Source organism: Amblyomma americanum, chromosome 5 (assembly GCF_052857255.1).
Source record: "Amblyomma americanum isolate KBUSLIRL-KWMA chromosome 5, ASM5285725v1, whole genome shotgun sequence".
Classification (NCBI taxonomy): Eukaryota; Metazoa; Arthropoda; class Arachnida; order Ixodida; family Ixodidae; genus Amblyomma; species Amblyomma americanum.
The window spans coordinates 173331541-173351911 of NC_135501.1; the positions used below are offsets into that span (position 1 = coordinate 173331541).

General features: G+C 43.6%; 2 protein-coding genes and 1 long non-coding RNA gene across 14 annotated transcripts in view; 1 reads left to right on the forward strand and 2 right to left on the reverse strand.

Moving 5' to 3' along the window:
* The window catches only part of Ada2b (Transcriptional adapter 2B), a 36807-nt gene extending 35797 nt beyond the window's left edge, over window positions 1-1010 (reverse strand). For 8 of the 11 annotated variants that reach the window (XR_013314963.1, XR_013314962.1, XM_077665814.1 and 5 more), the window contains exon 1: window positions 755-891. Coding sequence is in view for 8 of the 11 variants with exons in the window: in XM_077665814.1 (XP_077521940.1) it covers window positions 755-871 (117 nt within the window). In the remaining 3 variants the exon portion in view is untranslated. Of the gene's footprint in view, window positions 1-754; window positions 892-965 lie in introns of those variants that run through there. The other 3 variants (XR_013314964.1, XM_077665815.1, XM_077665821.1) reach the window with 1 other exon arrangement.
* LOC144133028 (uncharacterized) lies at window positions 745-4254 on the forward strand. Its single transcript, XR_013314967.1, has 3 exons — window positions 745-883; window positions 994-1179; window positions 4143-4254. It is a non-coding gene; the product is annotated as an uncharacterized LOC144133028 (long non-coding RNA).
* RSG7 (Regulator of G-protein signaling 7) overlaps window positions 2255-20371 on the reverse strand; it is a 72185-nt gene continuing 54068 nt past the window's right edge. The window contains exons 16-17 of one of the 2 annotated variants that reach the window (XM_077665811.1): window positions 18886-18986; window positions 2255-11251 (exon numbers count right to left, since the gene is read on the reverse strand). In XM_077665811.1, the coding sequence (XP_077521937.1) occupies window positions 18918-18986 (69 nt within the window). In that variant the 3' untranslated portion in view covers window positions 2255-11251; window positions 18886-18917. The remainder of the gene's footprint in view (window positions 11252-18885; window positions 18987-20371) is intronic. The other variant, XM_077665812.1, reaches the window with a different exon arrangement.

The following is a 20371-nucleotide window of genomic DNA, read 5'->3' on the forward strand; positions in this document are numbered from 1 at the left end:
GCGCCTCCAAGAGCAATCGACTGCGATGTTTTCGTCTAAGAACCTGACACGGAACGCCTGCGATTTAGCAAGCCTTCCATCTCTCATGAAAAGAAGCCAAGCCGTATTCAGACGCCGATTCTAGCAAAGTTGCAAGCGTATTTCCAACTCGCAGAACGGACAGGCAGAAAAAGAGCTCAACAGCAGATCGGCAACTGGGTGGTTAATGCAGACACGAAAACTTCCAAAAACAGACGCGCGCACAAGTGCGGTGGCACCAGGCCTCCGCGAAACCGAAGCCAACTCGAGCGCGACGCTGTGGGAGAGAGCGTACCGCAGCTGTATGCAGAGACCGATCCGCGGGGAGATCACGCAGAGCGGTGGGGGGCTTGTGTGCCGCGCCAGCTACATTTTTTTCATACTTTCCCTCCGCTCGTAAATAACGGCAAACGCGCCCAGCTTCAAACGGCGTCGCCGCGTCCGAAGCCACGCGGGAAAACCAGCCGCGAAGCAGCAGACGCCGGCGCGCACAGCGAACGCGCGGCGGCGCAAATCCGGCCAACTCAAACGCGACGCGCAGTTTCGCATCCGAGCGGGCGCGGAAGCCATGCGTCTTTTGTTGGTGTTTTTTGCGTTCGCCTCGGGACGCGTGTGCCCGATTCCACTGGCGGAAAAAAATGCCGTGGACCGAGCCCGCCGGTCGCGAGCGTCGCGAAGCGCAGGGCCAGCCTCGCCTTTCCCACGCGAACCGGACGGCCAAGGGAACGCTACCAACCTGTAAACAAAGGTCAAAGTCTGGGCACTCTGCACATTTGACGCGCACTCCGGTGATGTCCTCCTGACAGTAGTTGCAGTGATACTTGGCGATGACACCTGCGAGACAGCGGAACATTCAGTGGACGAGGTAAGAAGCTTTCGAAGACGAGTAGAGGCCAGAATCGGCGTTTTTTTCGACGCCGAACCCGCCAGCACGACATCTCCCTTACCGGACATCTTTCTTTGTCCCCCTGCCAGGGCTAGCGTCGTGACGTCACTGTGGCACGCGTTGCGCCTGCGCAGAATTGCGTCACGACCAGCATCCAGCGCGCGGCGCGGGCGAGTGCAACGCCACGCCCGGGAGTTTGCCGTCTTCACTTCCGGGTCGTCTGCTCTCCGCACTGAGGATGGCTCCTGCCTACTGCCAAATGCTTTCAACTTGCAGTACGGAGTAATACAGTATTGTGCGTTTTTATCGCGGAGACTCAAACGTTTCTCCGCCTCAACCGCTGGCTCATTTGCGATGAAGCTGCACACAGAGCTTGCGTATTATGGTAACTTTTGTATCGTAGCAAGTGTGACAACGGTACTTACTTAGTTGAGGCGTGCATGTTGTGAAAACGTAATCGTCTACGAAGAGATCAGCGAACCAGAACCCGCAGACGACGTTTTTTCGCTGATAGGCGGCAGTGGCGCCATCTGTTTTCGGCAGTCGAAAGCGTCACAACAAGGCCGCCGCGGCGAGCGCTGCACACATAGGCGCTGCAAGAGCCCTTTGAATATGCCGTTCCGGCCGTTTCGTCAGCTTCAACTGAAACGCTTGCAACATTTTCGGCTAATTGAGCGAGAAAAAATATCAGAACAACTGATTTAACGAGGCTTTACCTTTCAACGAATATTGTTTGCAACGCTTGACTCAGCGGCCTTGTCTGACGCTTTCCACTGCCGAAAACAGATGGCGCCACTGCCATCCTTCAGCGAAAAAACTTCGTCTGCGGGTTTTGGTTCGCCGATCTCTACGTAGACGATTACGTTTTCGCATCATGCACGGCTCAATTCAGTAAGTACCGTTGTCAAACTTGCTACGATACAAAAGTTACCATAATACGCAAGCTCTGTGTGCAGTTTCATCGCAAATGAGCCAGCAGTTGAGGCAGGGAAACTTTTGAAAGTCTTCGCGATAAAAACGCACAATACTATACTGAGCTGGTCATGCAATATTAGCTTGGAAAAAAAAAATGGAGGCTCGCGATTGTTTCTAAGAATGTGTACAAAAATGATTCACAACTTTAAAAGCCGTCTTGTCGCGTAATGAGTCAGCTGGGGGGGGGGGGGGGGGGGGGGCGGGGGGGGGGGGGCAGTAAGCAGGTTCTAAATAAAAAATGCGAAATCTTACCATTTTCACGTTGGTAACGTAAATTTCGTTTGAAAGGCTTGCTGAAAGTCTTCTAGAGGAGCACCCACAGATACTCTGCACCTCACGATTGAAAGGGTAAATAAAATAATGCAGACATCCATGTAGATTTAACAAACTTGCTTTATTTAACACGTATGTTACACACTAGTCTGTTCTCATAGGAAATCAAGAACACATACGCAGTCAAAAGGCAGTTTACAAACACTTCCTCTTCATTACATATATATTTCTTCTCCCTTTTCCACTAAGGCCTGGTAAACTATGGTTTTTAGGTATGCATATATGTCTTTTAATGTATGTACATTTATGTATATACGTAACTATAATGTTGCCAGGCTTAGAAAGCAAATGTAAAATGTGTGAAGCAGCCAATATCAAAAGCATACCAATTCACAGTGCAAACAGATTTCAGTTCAAAACAGATCGTTGCACTCATTATAAATTCATCACTGCATTAACAAACACTCATTCGTCTGCAAATAGAGTTAGTGCACATTCTGCTGAGTACCATTCGCCTGAAGAAACATTACACAGGTCAAGTATTGCATTTTTCACCTGGTGGAAAGTATGGTTTTATTAACGTATGCTAATTACAAATTTCTTCGAAACATGTTACTTAGACACAAGACAAGTGCATTTCCAAAAATGAACCAAAGAATAGGCTTGATAACAAGGACAAAGAACACTGAACCAAAACCTTTCAAAAAATACAAAACCAAACAGTCACATATCCAATGCACAATGAAAACACTGAAGCCAACACTGAAATAAATGAGGTGGAATGTTCAAAAGGAGATTTACATAAATCCACATTCGTAGGCAGTGCGGCGTTAAAACTAACCTTGGCCACTTTGGCTGGTGCCACGTGTACATCCAACTCGATCCCGTCTCTGACTAGACAGTATGTTGTTTCATCACCCTCTCACAGTATGCATCACAGATTCCTGAAGCAAGAGTTCTCACCAGAGTCACTTTAAAGTAGTAATAAGCTTAACAAATGGCTAAGAAAATAACACAAGTTTATTTTTTGGCTTTCCTGACTCATGAACAGCTATAGTGAGAACCGTCATGTTAGGGGTGGCAACTCACCAAAAATAGACCAAGCGGTACTTAGTTGTCACATATCACGTCATGCAGACAACGCTACATGTAACGTGAAAGAAAACTGCATAAAAAACAACCAAACAATTTAGGGCAAAATGGAACACAGTTTCCAGTGCCTTTGTGTAGTATCACACGTACAATTCGCAAGCGTTAATCAAAAACCTAGGTGGGCTAAACCTTCTGAACATATATAGTGATGAATCAATGGACTGCAGATCCACAGGAATTCTGTGAACTTTCACCGGTGCAAAAAAAAACCCAAAGTCAATCCAAAGTACTGAATTGGATGGCAAGTTCCAACTGTAAAAATGATAAAAACAAACATAACCATAACAAAACCTGTGCTATCTGTAATTAGCGAAACAAAACCAAACAGCGAACGAGACTAAAAGCATAAAGAGCTGTGCGCATAAAAGCAATATTATGGAACATGGTACCAGCACAAGAAACAGGGATGAAAGGAGAAGACAACACGAACGCCGGTCTTCTCCTTTCGTCCCTGTTTCTTGCGCTGGTAACATGTTCCATAATAATGCAAACCAGCTAGCCCAGCTTGTCTACCCTTAGTGACATAAAAGCAAGACCAGTCATCTGCACGAAGCAACACCTAAAGCAAAACTCAAGAAGAGATTGATTACTTTTCAGAACTCTGTTGAATCACGAGACCCAACCATTTCCTGGTGCTTCTTTTATCCGTGCCAACAGTATCTGTTCAGTCACAACCCCCCATAGCTCGCGCCCAAAATGGCCTCCTGTAACAGGTAATTCTATTTTCGGGTCTGTCGCGTTGTGTCGGCTACTGATATGCACGCGTCTTTCTATATACAGGATTATGCTAGTCCTAAAACGTACTTCTGCATTGTGTATTTTTTTCTTTTCATCTTAGGTGAACTGTCCATCACTATAATGGAAGAATTGACAAGCAAGTCAAGCAAAGCAATGAAAGAAAGGAAGAAAGAACGGCCCCAGTGCATTGTGTACACCATCACTTGGATTTTTTTGCGAGGAATGCAGACTCGAAGCTCTGCTAGTACACTGTGGTGAGGCAAACAAGTTCGTAGTCACTGCACCGACTTGCTGTCACCAAAGGTTCCACATCACCACAGGACGAAACCATACGTGCACAAAAACCAAGAACTGTAACAGCAGTGATTCGGGGATGAGTTACGAAAAGGCTTGAATATGGAACGCGCTAGAAGTGAGACTGAACACAATGGCTTAAGTGAGGTGTGCATTTTGGTCACATGTGCCTGCCTACAAGTGAAAGAGAAATCCTATCTGAAAATGGAATCGCCAGAAGCCTCACAGTAACCAATTCCAACTTCAGTACATTCCCTCGTGCCTTCCCAGTGGAACTGGCATTTGCTTTGTACAGAAAACTGGAAACGACACTTTCTCCCATAAATCACCAGGCAAGGAAAAATGACGTTTCAGGTTAGGCCTGAAAGCAATGGTTGTGGTTCAACAACATGTCTCATCAGAGCCCTAAGCTGTTTGAATGCATCACTGTGCAATAATGTGAGTGAAAATTAACAAGCCCATTGAATTCTAGATAACTGATTTGAGTGCAATTTACTACGTTAAGTCTAAGCGTTGTCCCCTGTTGAAGCAATTTGCTTGGGCCCGGCAAGATTATCGAGATATGAAATGAAGGTCGAGATGGACCATGGAGGCAAATTACCTCTGCAGGTTTCCAGCGAATGACAATACATGGCTACTCTCATCACGATGGCCATGAATGAACAGCTTAATTGTCAGATATGCAGTCTTGCACCACCAAACATCAGTGCCAAGCATGCAGCCAGCAGGTACCTAATATAGTAACCTGAATAAGCCTTTTTACCATCTCAAATGCTAACATCATGCTCATCAGCAGGAGCAGTCAAGTAATGACAGTAAGTCTACAAAAAAAATCAGAATATAGACGGCCACAAATCTTGAAACATAATGCTGTGGTTATGTTGATGAGATTTGTGACTTCAACTGCTGTCAGCTGACATGGATTTAGACTGGTTTCCAGCTCAACACAGAATCTCGAGCATTCCATTCAGTGTCGACTCTAGGTTTCAGTGTGACAGTAGGGTTATTGCAATGTCACCCTGTACTTCAGTGTGCTGTGGTGAAAATGTCAAATGGTAGCCATATGTGCCATAATTGCTAATATGGCCGTATGAATAGTAACTAACGCAGGTGACATGAAAATATTTCATTTGAAACGCAAGTACAACACCGGTGTTGTCATGCTTTCGGACAGCAACTGGGATTTTGAGTGTGTAATCAAAAACTGACAGCACAATTATCGTTTTGACCATTCCTTTAACAATTTCACTGCCTTAAATGGCAAGCGCAAGTAAAAATGAGTGAAACAATCACCGTCACATTTCATACATATCAAATTATGAAGTTAGAGACTCTCTAATGCAAACTGAACTGTAAGAAGGCTGGAATTAGTATAATGTTCTCCCAACTTTACCACAAAACAGCGTGCCTATATGTCTTCTTTCTTGTGTTGTTAACCTAGTGCCCTTGAATAGAGAACAGCCAGAACCTGGATGAAAGATGTGCATTAACAATAACTGGTTAGCAGCTGGAACCAAGGTCACAGCAACGAGATTAATCATGAGGCAATTTCTCAGACACCTCCATCTGCGCTGTCAGTGACCTCTTGTGATAAGTCCTGGTACTACCAGATTAGTGCCAAGATCAGTCCGGAACATGTCCAAAGCAAGTACCAATGTGTCGTTACCTAAAGCAAATATTTTATGTTGTCCACTACCTATCAGAATGCATCAGAATGATTCTTTTGATAACATGTCTGAGCTGTGAAACATGCTTGATGACAGTCTGGAGTTGGGCTGGTTGGTTAATTGTACATATCACATAGAAAACGGTGTGTAGAAACGGGACAAGGATGAGATGACACACAAGGACGCTAAATGACAAATGAATGTTTATTCCGCAAACAGCAAAATTTGAAAGACAAGGTGGCTGAGCTGGAAAAAAAAAAACGCGACGAGGAAAGAACAACAGGTTTTTCAACTGCGCAAGAAACTGGCCATCCTAACCCGTGACAATTGCCAGCTTGCTTAAAACAGCACTGATGGCAGAAAGTGCCTAAAGGATGCAAACCTTGGCAAGCACCATGGCAGAGATGGAGCTCAGAGGCAGGAAGGGTCCAGATAGGACACTTGTTCTCCTTTCCTCGTCGCAATTATTTTTTTCTTTTCACCCACTTTATCTCTCAGATATCGCAGTTTGCGGAATGAATGTTCAGTTGTCAGTCAGAAGCCTGTGTGTGTCATATCGTCCTTGACCCGTTTCCACAGGCTGCTTTCCATCATGCTATATACTGACTGCATTTTTAAACTTTCCAAACAACCTATGCTTTGATCATGTTCATGTTGTGTTTACCACCCAAAACTTTACTGCTACTTTCAAGGTTCCCATTAGAATAATTTATACTTGAGCAGGAAAGTCCATCACCTAGTATGAGGCATCTGAGATTATTATTTTGTGCATGCTGCACGAATTTTCACATTCAGCCTATTTAAATTTCAGCATAACATTGCACAGGCCAGCAAAGAAAAGGCTACATCTGGACCTCCCTGTTAACTAAGCTCTTCTGGATATTTGTTTAATTTTTTTTTTTGGCATACAAAGCTGCATGACTGCACATGTGAAAACGCTGTAGTTGAAGCACGTACTGAAGGAAAAATTCCGTAATGTGCACACAGGACAGAAAGGACAGAAATACTACCCCAGCGAAGAAACGGAGAAGGCAAGACATATGATGCAGACTCGGACAAGTGTCACTCAATTTCTACACTAAACTCTGCATTTCGACTGCAGGTGTTTTGCGTCTCATAGGTGCTTCATCACTGGTAAGAAGCAAGCGTGATTTCACCCTTAAGGCTAAGTACAGAGCCCCAATAGACATTAAAACTCCCGTGAATGTGCTGCGGACGTGCAAGGAAGTTCCAGTGCCCATTAGGTCATGAGCCCAGGCATCCAAAAGAATGTAACATCCTTTAATAGTGACCTTATTTGGTAACCAGCGGTGTGCTGGTGATTTGCAGTGACAATGTTGCACTCGCTTGGTCCTTGATATTGTGATCAATTTCAGAGGTTGCCATACAAATTGCGCAGTCCACATACCTGTCTGGAATGCTTGAACGACACACCAGTGAGTACATTTGTGTCATTTACGAGTGGTGTATGGCTTGAAACCTGACCTTATCGTGCGTGCACCCGATGGATAGTGTTTAACTCCTCCTGTCTTTGAAAGCTGTATCCAGCGCAGCATACAGCGGCACTTGTCATAAGTGAACTACAGAGCGCGCAATTCGAGCACCCTATACAGGCGTGTGGACCCAACTGTATGTCCTCATTTACTCTCAGCTCACACACAATGTTCACGATGTTCAGCTTATCTGTAAGTAGATAGCCTTCACATGGCTCAAACTGTGGGAAAGTATGCAGCTCTGAGGCATGCCAGTACAATGCAATTAAAACTGCACATGTGTTGAGTTCGTTGGGTCTCCTATGATGTGTGTCTCGCTAAAGTCACGCAGCACCATGGAGGCTAAAGTCAATTTTTTTATGATTTAGATTTAAAATGAAAGGAGACCAAAAATTTGTTGAAATTATGTAGAGTTGTAATTAAGGAGAGCCTTTTTAACACACTTAAAGGCGACAGGCCAGTTAGAGTAAACTGTAAGTTCGAAATAAGCGAGGTCATATTAATGAGACCTCCACTGCACATAGCTCACTGGGGTGGTAGCTAATTCACAGCAAAATTTACTCTCAAGTTCTAATAACTGTTGTAAGGCTTGTCTGTTGTTTAGAAAGCATGACAAAGCATGTCATATTTCTATTTTGGAAAAGAGGTGGAAAGATCAGACGTATGCATTAAGAATGAACACCATTGGGACACGGTATTTTTTTTATCCGAGACTTTGCTTCCACAATGCCACATGGCCTGCAAGATGATGTCATGGCTGTAAGCAAAGCATCCAAAAATTACAATGTTGGACCTGAAATATCTCATGCCAGAATTTTGAAACGAACCTGCCACCCATTTGACTACACCCGCTTCATGCAGGTGTAGTCAAATGAGACTAGGACACTGAGACTGAACTTCCGAAAAGCAAGAAAGCCAATCGGGGTGCAGTGTACCTGCTCTTTGAAAGGGCACCAACTGGGAAGCTGTAGTATCTCAATGGAAAGCTGAAAGAATGTGATCCTTGCTTTACCATTTCAGCTGCAGTCTTGGCTCAAAATAAAATGAAATCCTGAAATGGGTTCACTCGAAAATGGCCCTTGCTTTGCGTACCATCCTTAACCCTATAATACTTAATCAAAGGAAATGCAAAAGATAAGTACTGTGCTTGTAACGTTTTGTCAATAATTGTTCCTAAATTGCAGAAATCTAAAAAACTGATAGGCTTACCAAGAAAAAAAATTACTACTGTATAACTGAAATTAGCACACTGAAAATTTCTGAGCCCCTAAGAACAATAAAACTGCCCAGAAATAGTCAAGTGCAAGCACTAAATCAATATAAGCAGTCAAAACCCTCCCATCACCTGCCAAAGCAGCAGTGTAGCCATGTAAATTTGAGGCTGGTTTGTCAACAAAGCTAGCCTTTGCAGTGATTTTTTTTTTTCTGCATATCTGGAAGCTGGCACTTTGATCCTGGTTTGATAAATAAATTGGGAAAGGCTGTCTCTGCAAAAGTTTGAGGAATTTCTATTCACCTTTGAGCATAAGTGAAAGCTATTCACATCTATAATCTGTGTAAGTGATAAGCCGGGCCTTACAGGTTTAACACAAAAGATGCCATGATGATAAGAGCTCTGAATGCACAACAAAAACGCATGTCAATGACAACTACTGTTGCTTTTCTTCATCCTTGCATAAAGTAGCAAAACAAAGTGTCACAAAAATGACAAAGTTTGCTGTGACAGCAGGTGACCTCAGATAAGTCGCATGACTCAACACATGTACTCTGATCAAAAAAAAAGGTGCCAGTGAATAACCGCGGTGTTATGCGTTACACCTACGTCAATTTTCGTGACCTGTAGAGACACAAAAGTGTCAAAATGAAGCCCTTCGAAATGTCCGCACTGCAAACTGCGTGATTTTACAATTTTCGAACTACTCTGGACAACATACTTTTTGTCTCTCAGGCATTCAAGCTGCAGATTTGATGAGGCACAGATGCATAGCCCTAGAAGCCCATCACTGAGCAAAGAAAGGTGTGCTATGTTTCAGCTCGACATGATACTAAGCAGGTACTTAGGTTCTGCACTAGAAACAGCCACGGTTTAGGCTGTGCCTTATCAGTGCTTTATCAAACAAAACAGCTACTATGCCTCAGATAACCAACACAATACCAAATACAGTGAGACATCCTTCAAAAACTTATTAAGAAATGTCAACAGTGTAACATACCAGTGGTGCACCTAACAGTTAGACCAGATACCACTAAACCCAACACCTATGCTGAGTTCTACCTAAAGGAAGGCGGCAATCTATCTGAAACTTCAACATAGCGTTATGAATTTCCATTTTCCCAGTGCAAGCTGTCGAAACCAACTATCATATCAGCTACAAAATAAAAGTAATTGTAATTGCCAGCTGTTATGTTTTTTTTCCACTGGTACTTGATGACGTTGCCAGTGTAAAGAGATAATTTCATAATGGACGCAAGCGTACACTAAATCTGAAATCGTGCAACAGGGGCAGTACCCTCTGAATAAACATGGCCTGGATACTAAAGACTGCATTGGTATTTCTAGTACATCAATAAAAATGTTTCTGGTGTCATATTGTAAGTGTCAGCCTCTTCCACTGAGTTGATTTGCATGAATGGGAGTTCGAGACAAGTGTTAATTGCTAATGCAAATGACGCACGCCTGCTCGCACTCTGGGCACATAGTGCCACAAAACATTATGGCTGCATTTCCCTATGCGATGGAAAGCATTCATTTCATATCGCAACACTGACAGCCGTCAATGTCGCCTTAAACTGGAGCCATGGCCGTCATGGGCATATCGAGTTATGCTCGCACCGCTATACTCAGCTGTTCAACGGTTCAACCTCCATGAACTCAGCTGCAAATCCTTCAAAACACCTCGCTTTTATGGAAGTATCAGTGTGATGTAAACAACATTCATGCTTCATGTACTCTCAACCGAGCCCGTCTCATGGGCAATGAATTGTGAACCAAACATTTCACAAGTTTATGGCCACAAGAACGGAATGCCTGCCTGCCCCCTATTGGCTCCATCACATGTATTGCAGGTAACACTGGCAGGCTCTCGCATCACGGTCGGCATAAAAGGATGCGGAAAACTCAGGACACGGCGCAGTGGTAGAAACTACACAAAGGAGAGAGAGGAGTGAGAAGAAATGAAGGATGGCAATCACGGAGTCACCTTTCTCAAGGGGACGCAGAAATCAAAGCAACCTCCTGCAATCTGGAGACCCTCGGCATGCATTGCCTTCGCTTGTGGTCAGCGGGTCCGGAAGCGTGTGCATGCGCGCAGCACATGAGCAGGAGGTGGCTGGCACGAGCCAACACCCTCCTTACGTCCGACGGCGTGTTTGCGGTTCGACGAGTCTCTCTTCTTTGCTGGCAATGTGGTGCAGAATCATTACCCGCCATGCAGAGGGACAGCGACAACATCGGGCTTGTCCCTTTTTTCTTTTTCTCCCTTCTCGAGGGCGCTGGCTGGCGGTGGCGAGAAGACGAAGGAAGAAAGAAACAGAAACCCAGTTTGGTTTGTCACCGTTGCTGGCGTCTCCACACGGAATCGTCGACGAGGCCTTGCAGTGAGGGGTGTCACTTGTGGCAAGGTTTTGTTGGCTGGCGGTGGTTGTTCATCGGGAGCAGAACGGCGCGGAGAAAGCAGACAAGGGGCATTGGCTCGTTTTTCTTCTCACGATCCTATACTAAGACTGGGCAGCTTGGGTATGAACAGTCTACTTTGCTGCAAGACAGAAAGTGTGGGGAGTGAGGGAAGGGGCAGTGGAAAGTAAAGAATTAGGATTGATCCTCAAACCACAAATGGACCGAGCTAGCACTGCACGCATGCTCAGCAATCAGCTAGTGCAGTTCAGTTGGTAGCTTCTTGAAAAAAAAAAAAGCACCCTTTACCATACTTCGCTGCCTGCATCAGGTCAGGCTTTTTACACCTCGGAGCCCACTGACTGGCTGAAACACCTTGTTTAGTGGTCCATTTCTGGAGCCAAACATATTTGCTCAAATATGAGGTGTTTCCCCAAGCATTCGTCTTCACTACGGTACCTGAGAGCTGACACTAAGTAAGTACATAATAGGGCATTAACTGAGGGACTGCATTTGTGTGCAAACATTCTTTACCCTGGAGTGCGATGTAGATTAACAGAATTAGGATTTTGAAAATAGCATAATGCTGACAGTCTGCGGTATAGCACTTAACTAATACATGTTGCAGCATCTAATCACAGTGATGAACCCTTTGCACTTTTTCAAATGTCAGCAGCCCCAGCGTCCAGTTGTATGGTTGGTAGCTGAAGACTCTGTTTCGAACTTAACACTTAACGAATGTGATTTGATCAAAACATGGTAGAGTATTAAAAAATTATGAAGCAGTGCAATATAGCATACTGAAATGCTTTTCCAGTGGTAAATACCTGCTCAGCTTGGTTGTGTTCAATCACTGCTTGGTGTGTTCAGTTACTTTTGGCTTGAATAGGCAACAAACTATCTTACGGTTGCAAATATAAACGAGCGCACGTACCTTAGCTTGGGCAGCAATGCATGCTAAGTATGAAATGCCGTATTTACATGAATATAACGCGACAACAGATATGATACATGGGGGGGAATTAAGAACTGAGGAAAGTGAAAAAATAAAATATTACCAATATAATGTATAGATGAGGGTTCGGAAAAAAACTGATAAGGCACGCAAAAATGCGCCCCCTTTTTTCACTTTCCTTACTCCACTCCACTCTTTCAGTGCTTTCTTTTCGCGTGCATACCACACCTCTCCTTTATCTGTGCGACCTCAAGGCCGTCGAAAAGCTGGCTTGTCCTAAAGCTTGCAAGCATAGTGGTGAAGCTTGTTGTACTTATCTTGAGGAGAACCGAGAAAAAAATGGCATAATATTCATACCTCTTGGTTCCGAATATATAACGCAAGATTGTTCTGAAACCAATGAACTACGGAAAAAAAACGCGTTATATTCGTGTAAATACGGTGTATGCATTCCCCTGAGTTTTTTCAGGGGGCAGAGCGAATGCCTCAATGTTCCCATAAATGCACACATCTTCTCTGTGCGACTGTTACGAGCACATTACAGAAGATGTACAACAGCAGCACTCTGGCCACCATACCAACCACCAACCACTTCCCTGGTCATTGCTCTATACACACTGTGATTCTGCTCCAACCGTCAGCTCCAATATGCTTCTCTTGTGTAGAACCAATTAAGCTGCACGCAAGTCATTGCAGCCCAGCAGGTGTGAACACAGGCAGTACAAGAGTAAAGCAACGCATGCACTTTAGCGAGTGTGGCAACAAGAGTGCAAGACAGTGATGTGCAGGGACATCTTTGGTGAGTACCATCCAAAGCATACAACCAAGAGTGGCCATTCATCCCATCTTCGTGAGTTCTGTGCATTGCACCGTGAAATGCGACAAAATGATGCTCTGCATCTAAACCCCGGTTTTACGTGCAGTTGTATTAGATCTACTAGGTAGCAGGCTTGTGGCTGATAGCAGCTGTACTCACAAAAAAAAAAAAGATCTCTTACATCTAGCAAAGCAGTGCCAAGCTACACCAAAGTGAGCTACCATAAAATGTCTAAACCTGGCTGCCCAAAGGCACAACTAGTTAAAGCCACTGAAATTGCTAAACAGCAGAAACTAATAAGCTCAGTTAGAAGGAAGCCGTCTTTACAAGAAAAATCTTGTCACTCTGCAGCACACAATACTGAACACTGTTTCCATCCAAGCAACCCAAACTCTGTGGCAACAGGCATCCCGATGGGCACTGGAGCTCCTCTTGACGTCCTATGGACGTCTTGAACATCCCTAGGACGTCCAAAGGAGTTCAATGCCCATTGGGGTGTATTGTTAAGACCAAAGTTAGTTAAACACAGAGTTTTGCTAGTTGGTATATTCTGATAAAGGACCAGCAGTGCCGCTCCTGTCTACTTCCTTGTCGCTACACTGTAGTTCTCATCAGTCTTTAAAGACCAGCTATGAAATAGCCTTATCAGCTTCCAGCTCAATTGGCAACATCTTTCAGCCTTACACATTGTTTGCAGTGACACTATGAGTGTGCAAGCAGTGCCAACTATTTTCACAGCAAAGACTACACCAACATTCCAGCTCCACCGCTGCAGCTAAGTGCAATTTTTTCGCTAATACTAACTGCCCCTTCCCATATCTGCAAACAATAAATGATGCAGCATGTGCGCAACATATGAAGAGCGGCTCTGGTCGCGTTTTCGTGAAAGCACTGCTAAAAGAAATCAGCCCACGTGTTCTGTGAAAGCCAAGTGCAGCTGCTGAGTTTGTACCATGCAGAAAAAAAATAATGAAACAAATATGTGCAAGTGAGTACGGTGCCACATTGTGCAAGTGGTGCAGCCATGTGCAAGAAGTGGCTCACACGCGTGTGCAGAAAAGTGCAAACTCGAAGTGCCCGGCAGACGACGCAGCAAATGCTCGATTTTTCACCTCTACATGTGAATAGAGGTGCCAGCTTGAACATTACAACTAGAAGAATTGCTGTTTTAAGATGCAGCAACTGCAATATGGTGCAGTGACTGCTCCTAAAGGACAAACGTTTTCAGCACATTTGCTCATTTTATCAGCTGCGCTGCTGATACTGCTCACTGCTGATACATTGCTCTTAATTAGGTCCGGAATGACAGCAAATGACGTATCAGCGATTATATTGCAGTTTTTTCGTGCCTCACATGGCCTAAACCCACCTTTGACACCGCGGCCATCATTTGGTTGTTGAAAACGAAACCAAAACAGCATGACGAAAGAAGATGGGTTACATATTATTTAGCAGTCATACCACATGGTGAACCATGTGTTTCAATGTCTAACACACCATTACAGAGAAGAAAACATGCAACTAAAATGAGCACGTTTATACACCTTTACAACAGCTGCTGCCTTCCATAAATGATTGCAGCATCATTTAAGGGAAACATAAACCTCATAATAATGTGAGTAGTATGTCCGAAGTTAAAGATTTCATCAACAACGCTCCGGTTAGGAAAGAAAACAGCTTAAATGTCATGTACTCATGGCACCTTGCCATAGGTTTATGCCTGCTACAAATAACAGCTGTTTTGTGACAGGAAAGCTGATTAAATGCCCCTCAAAGGTGGTTTTTAAAAGAAGTAACACCACTCAAAGTGTGATAAAACAAGCTACCTTGCAGCATAGAGAAGTAATGTATATAAATAACAGCGTGCCATACACAACAGGAATATTTTGAGAAAGTAGCGGGGAGTAGCGTTGCTGTATAAAGCCAGCCAAATTGTAGCATGTGTGTTGACGGCATGGCATATGAGGTCACAAATCCAGCTGCCATTGTTGAGGGCATAAATTTGTACATGCGACTTTGAGTACAGCTGCGAGTAAAAAATATTAGCACATTAACATCACCGGAGCGGAGAAAATCGCATCATATGGCCGGACCAGTGCCATGCTTTGTGAACAAACTTGGCACTTTTGTTATCGGCGTGATCGTAACCGTAGCACCGAGCGTTGCTATTTTCCACTCTGGTGGCACATCACTCGTGCTGATCTTTTTTACTTGCGACTGTACCTCACCTAGAAACGCAGCTTTCCACATTTAACAAACCGGTATTTAACTACAAGTAAAGAAACAAACTGCTCACAAGTCATTTTAGAGTCTCTTAAACATTGTAAACAGCAGGGCATCTTGCACTATGCAGCTGATTCTCAAACAGTTATCATGCCTTCTTGTTTGTTTTGATTAACTTTATTTAAAAGGGCTCAAACCAGCTTAGCATTTGTTGGAGAGGGCGGAGCTGGTTAGAATTGCAGGACTGCAACCAAACATGAGAGAAACACGACCGGTCTCCGTCAGTTTCTCCATAGGAAATGAGACAGTTTTTCCCTAAAAAAAAATTCACTTTTGGAGCAGGTCCTATCTGATTTGGCCCACACGAGAACTGATCCTTGAAAGCATGCACCAATCGGGAAAGCGACAGAAGTGGTTGCAGTGTTTAGATGCTATAAACAGTGCACTCGCATGATATCCACTCGCTCCCCATTCCTGTGGAAAGCCAAGGTCTTGCCGCAGTTGTGTAACGAGCTCTTTCAAAGTGAAAGTACATCACATGTGCCGTAATAATTCATACCTATTTCTGGTTGTTAGCAGAAAGAAATGTCTTCGTGGTTACCACTTTTGGCTGAAGCCTCTATGCAAACATGTCAACATCACATTAGAGTAGCCGGTATTCGTTTAAATTAACTAGCTGCTGTTGTAAAAGCACACTGCCAGTGTTAATATAAGCTTTCCTGCTGTGACAGCAACCAGGCAGTGAGAAAGAGGGTTGCTGAATCGAGCACAATTTGGGAGCGATGCGCCTGCTGCTTACCGATGATTCGCATCACTACAGAACACTAGAGCCAATTCTGCTCTTCCGGCATATTGCTGCTTGCTTCCGGGGATCATTTGACCCATTTTACACCCATTTTACACCCATTTTACCAAAAGGTCCAAGCCTCTGTGCTCTGGCCATGGGCATGGTGACTACGAAACCTTTGCAGTAGATGGCGCTAGCATCTATGTTAAATTGGTGGCTAAAATCAAGACAAGAGTAAAATTTTACAAGTCATGCCTAGGTGGCTTGAACCACCGCCCAATTTAAAGGGTTCAGCCTTATCGATCCATCCAATAAGTGCAGCCTACTTTAATGCAGCCCAAACAGTTTCAGGGCCCTGTTGAAAAAACAAGGTTGCACCTAAAGCGAGAACAGTTTCCTTCGAACAACAACCTACAGAGATGAGCCAAATGGATGTAACTGGCTTTAAAAATGACAGGGTAAACCGATGAGCTGGAAGAAATAAATCCCAGTGTGAGCATATTTGCACAGAGACACATTTTACACCGGGGGGTGCATTAATGCACTTTGAAGGCAAATAAATACAGACCGTCATAAAGGAAAACCAGTTTTGCTTGACACAATTAGTACAAGTCCTTCAAAGAGACAGCAAGACTCACAGCAGGCCATGTCTGCAAGGTTGCACACGAGAGGCAAACAATTCAACAAATGCCCACCATGCAGCCTTTTGTCATTCTTACATTAGAACACCCTTCTTGTAACCAAAATAAAAAAAAATAAAAAAGTTTAAGATATGCACAGATGATTCGTTAATGGGTGTTCTAGTGTAAAGTGGGAAACAATGTACACATGTAAGCTCGGTGCACCAACAAGACTGTTAAAAGCAAGTGGCTGGAATTGCAAGCATTAAGCAACATGCCCGTGCCATCAAAGACAGATGAGCAAGACACACCATGTCAGAGTGAGCCAAAGAACTCGCCTGCATCAGTTTGGTCAGCCTTTGCAGTTGCTTGTGCTCATGAATTCAGTGCGTAGTGCAAGGGTATAATAACCTAAATTACCAACGTCACATAAGAGTGGGTAATTTGCAGGAGAAAAACGCAAAGTATTGTAATGTGCAGATGCGGTACACGTTTTCTCCATGAACAGAATATGATCCTAGAATTGTGGTGGTAAGAGGCCTTGAAAATTAGAAGCCATGCCAGAATCTAAACTTCAGAACTACAGCCACAAAATGTTTGGTGGCTTTCTTTTAGAAGAAAAATGAACTGAGAACTGCTATTTCTGTGAATTACAGTCACAAATCCAAATACATCCAGGAAATTTGCAAATTGTATGCATAAGTGAACTGTGAAATTTTTTAACCTTGGTACCTGTAAAATTTGACAAATACACAACGCTACTCACATAGTCAATATTCAACGTTGACCACATTCACCACTTTTATCTATTTAACAAAAGCACGGCAGAATTTATCCTCACCCTATTCAAACAGTCACACAACCGGCTGGCCCAAACTGCTGCAGAAGAATTGTTTGTCTCCCACAGACAGAAAAGCAAGTGCAGAATATTCATCACAAGATTTCTTTCGGAAACACGGCAGCCCATAAGCAGAAGACATGCAAAGCGCTCCTGTTGAAAATGCAAAGCAACCACTTAAAATAAAATATCCAAAGCGGTTGTACTGTAGCGGTTCGCATTTTCAAAAAATATTATTGAAAAAATTCACTTGGCACACTTGGCAGTTCTATAACCATAATCAGAAAATATATCAGTGAACCTCACATCTGTAACCTCTTTCCTGATAGAACCTGACCTTTTTCTAACTGAGCTTTCAATCTCTTTTTTTTTTGGCAGCCGTCGAGTGAAGATTCTTTGCCATGTTTCAATGTGACTAAAAATATTGTTTAAAGTTTGACGTTTCGCAGACTGATACATGGAAGTTTAACTTGATTTGACAAAATGTTGACTTCTCTAGCAGAAAGTGTTTCCTTTAGAATAATGCATAACTTACAAAACCAGTTTTGAATTGAGCCGCTTTTGCTGACTGCCCTCATTCTGTTGACAGGGGTTCAAACAAACTTCAATGTCCCAGACATGCACTTCTGAAGATTTGTTAAATTTCAGACCGGTTTAAGCATAAACTGCACCTAGCGAATGTTAAACATTTGAATGGGATGTTGGTTACCCAGCACAGAGCCCTATAGTCAAATATGGTATAGCAGCAACTGTGCTAGGTAGTATATTTCCTGCCCAAGAATAGTGCATTGGGATGGAAACTGATATGGCCACTTGATAGAACTGATATGGGTGATATGACCCTTATGGCTGATAAGACCAGGTCCTTGCCTTAGCAGGTACCAAAGCAGAAATAGATTAAGCAGAGACAAGTGCTGTAACTTAGCTGAATGATTGGGCAGTCTGCAAGGAGAGAGAACATCACAGGTAGTATCTGTTCCCTAACCAAGAACACCAGCACAATATAGATAAGGTAGGGTAGGCCTGACACAACCTGTTAACTAGCTGCATATGCTTGTGAAGGTGAAATGACAGTGCTTTCACTTCTTGAGGTTGAATTAGCAACTGAGGGGTGTGCACAGGTGATGCCGGCTGAAAACCCTGACCACACGTTGCAGCTAATGAAGGATAAGCGTAGCCACTTTATGTAAACGACTCACTTAACACAGGTGATGTGCATTCAGAGATGAGGCATAGATGTATAAAGATTAGATTAAGCACCACTGAAAGGCATCTCTGAAAGGCATGTGCAGAAAAAGAGACAGAGCTTACCTTACCCCACTAGCGAGCACAGATAAGATATCTGCACACAGATAACAGCAGTAACAGAATGTCCTGACAAGGCTGTGAAGCAAACCTTGCAAGAAGTGTGATATAGGCGGCCTGTCACTGGCAATAGGGGCAGCCTAGAAGCAGTGGCTTTACCACAGAGGGAAGATTAGAGAGATAAATAGAGAGAGATATAGATAAGATAATGAGAGAGAGAGAGGAACGCACGCATGCGCAAGGCAGCCATGGCGGCAGGCAAGCTAGGAGGATGCACCCGGGTCCTTCTTGGCCGTGAACGATATCACAGAGCGGAGCCCCTTCACGGAGGTCTGCGAGAACGGGCAGGTTGAATGGCTGCACACCCACTTTCGCTGCCGCGTCACCGGAGGGAAGCGGTACCAACTTCCCTCTTCATCTTCCCTTTTTTTTTTTGCTGTACTTTCGACTGGGCCGCTGTGCATCCCCTGGTACCACTGTGCACTACTACGTGTCTGCCCTATTCTACTATGCATCCACTCTACTTCTCTACAGCATTCAGCTGGTTATCCAGCATCTTGCAGCAGCCGGCTACAAAGGAATGCAAGGGCAAAGGTCGGGCCGAACCAGACATTTTCAGCAGAATCAGCAATAAATTCTCCCCAACAAATTTTTCTTTAAGATGGCAGAGAACAGCCCTGTCATGCAGAGGCGACTTTGACATCTTAATGACAGGAGGGAGGATTCAAGAATACTTAAGGAGCCTTCTAGGATATAATTGGAGCTTAATGGTTTCCAAATGGTTTAAAAACTCTTATATTTTTTGTAGGAAATACAACTTGAAAAGCCAAAGAAAAAATAATGTCGTAAAGATGCCACAAAGCTTGGAAGTGAGCCAATCAGTTTCTTTGCATTCTAGCTGGTACATATAGGAGGCAAAACAAAGCCTATTGTTATAGAAACCAAACATGGTGAAAGGAAACTTAATTCTTGAAACTGAAGTTATAAAAAGCATTTCTAAACCTCTAAATTGTGTGGAAGTTGCGCTAACAAAGCTAAAAGTAAACATTTCCAAGAATAAAGAGTGCTTCCGGATTCAATAAAACCAGGTAGTTGGCCACTAGAGCCACTTGGTCTATGAACCTTCTCTGAAACCTCATAAAAATAAGACAGCGGCAAAAACGGTATATTAACATGCACTTCCAGAGGAGTACTAAAACCTCAAGTTATCAAACATCAAAGAATGCTTCCTCAGACATGTGTACTGAGCATTACAGAAAAGACGGAAACTATGCACCATAACAACTTTTCTTGTTTTATTTTGAATGGGGTGTGTTTTATTCTCAGTGAATAAAAAATACGGGCTCAAAGCACATGCTAATCAGCACACCCCACGCTTTGCTGTACTGCTGAAAATGCTGTTTTAGACTCCCACCATATGCTCTAAGAACTAAGGAGCCAGGCAAAAAGGGTTTTGCTACCTACTACAGGAGAAAAAAAAGTAGCGCTACTATATCTACTGAAAGCTGTAATAGTTGGGTTCACCCAGACTAAGCAGAAAAAAAAAAATAAAGTTCACTGACTTGACTGTTCCACGCATTAATATTGCGCTCAGTCTGACTTCTACTGGACACAAGAAATAAATAAATGATCCAGTGTGCTTAAGTATACAATTATGCACTAGTATCTGAGAAAAATTTTTTTTTAAAAGTAGGCTATCATAACGCACAAATGAACA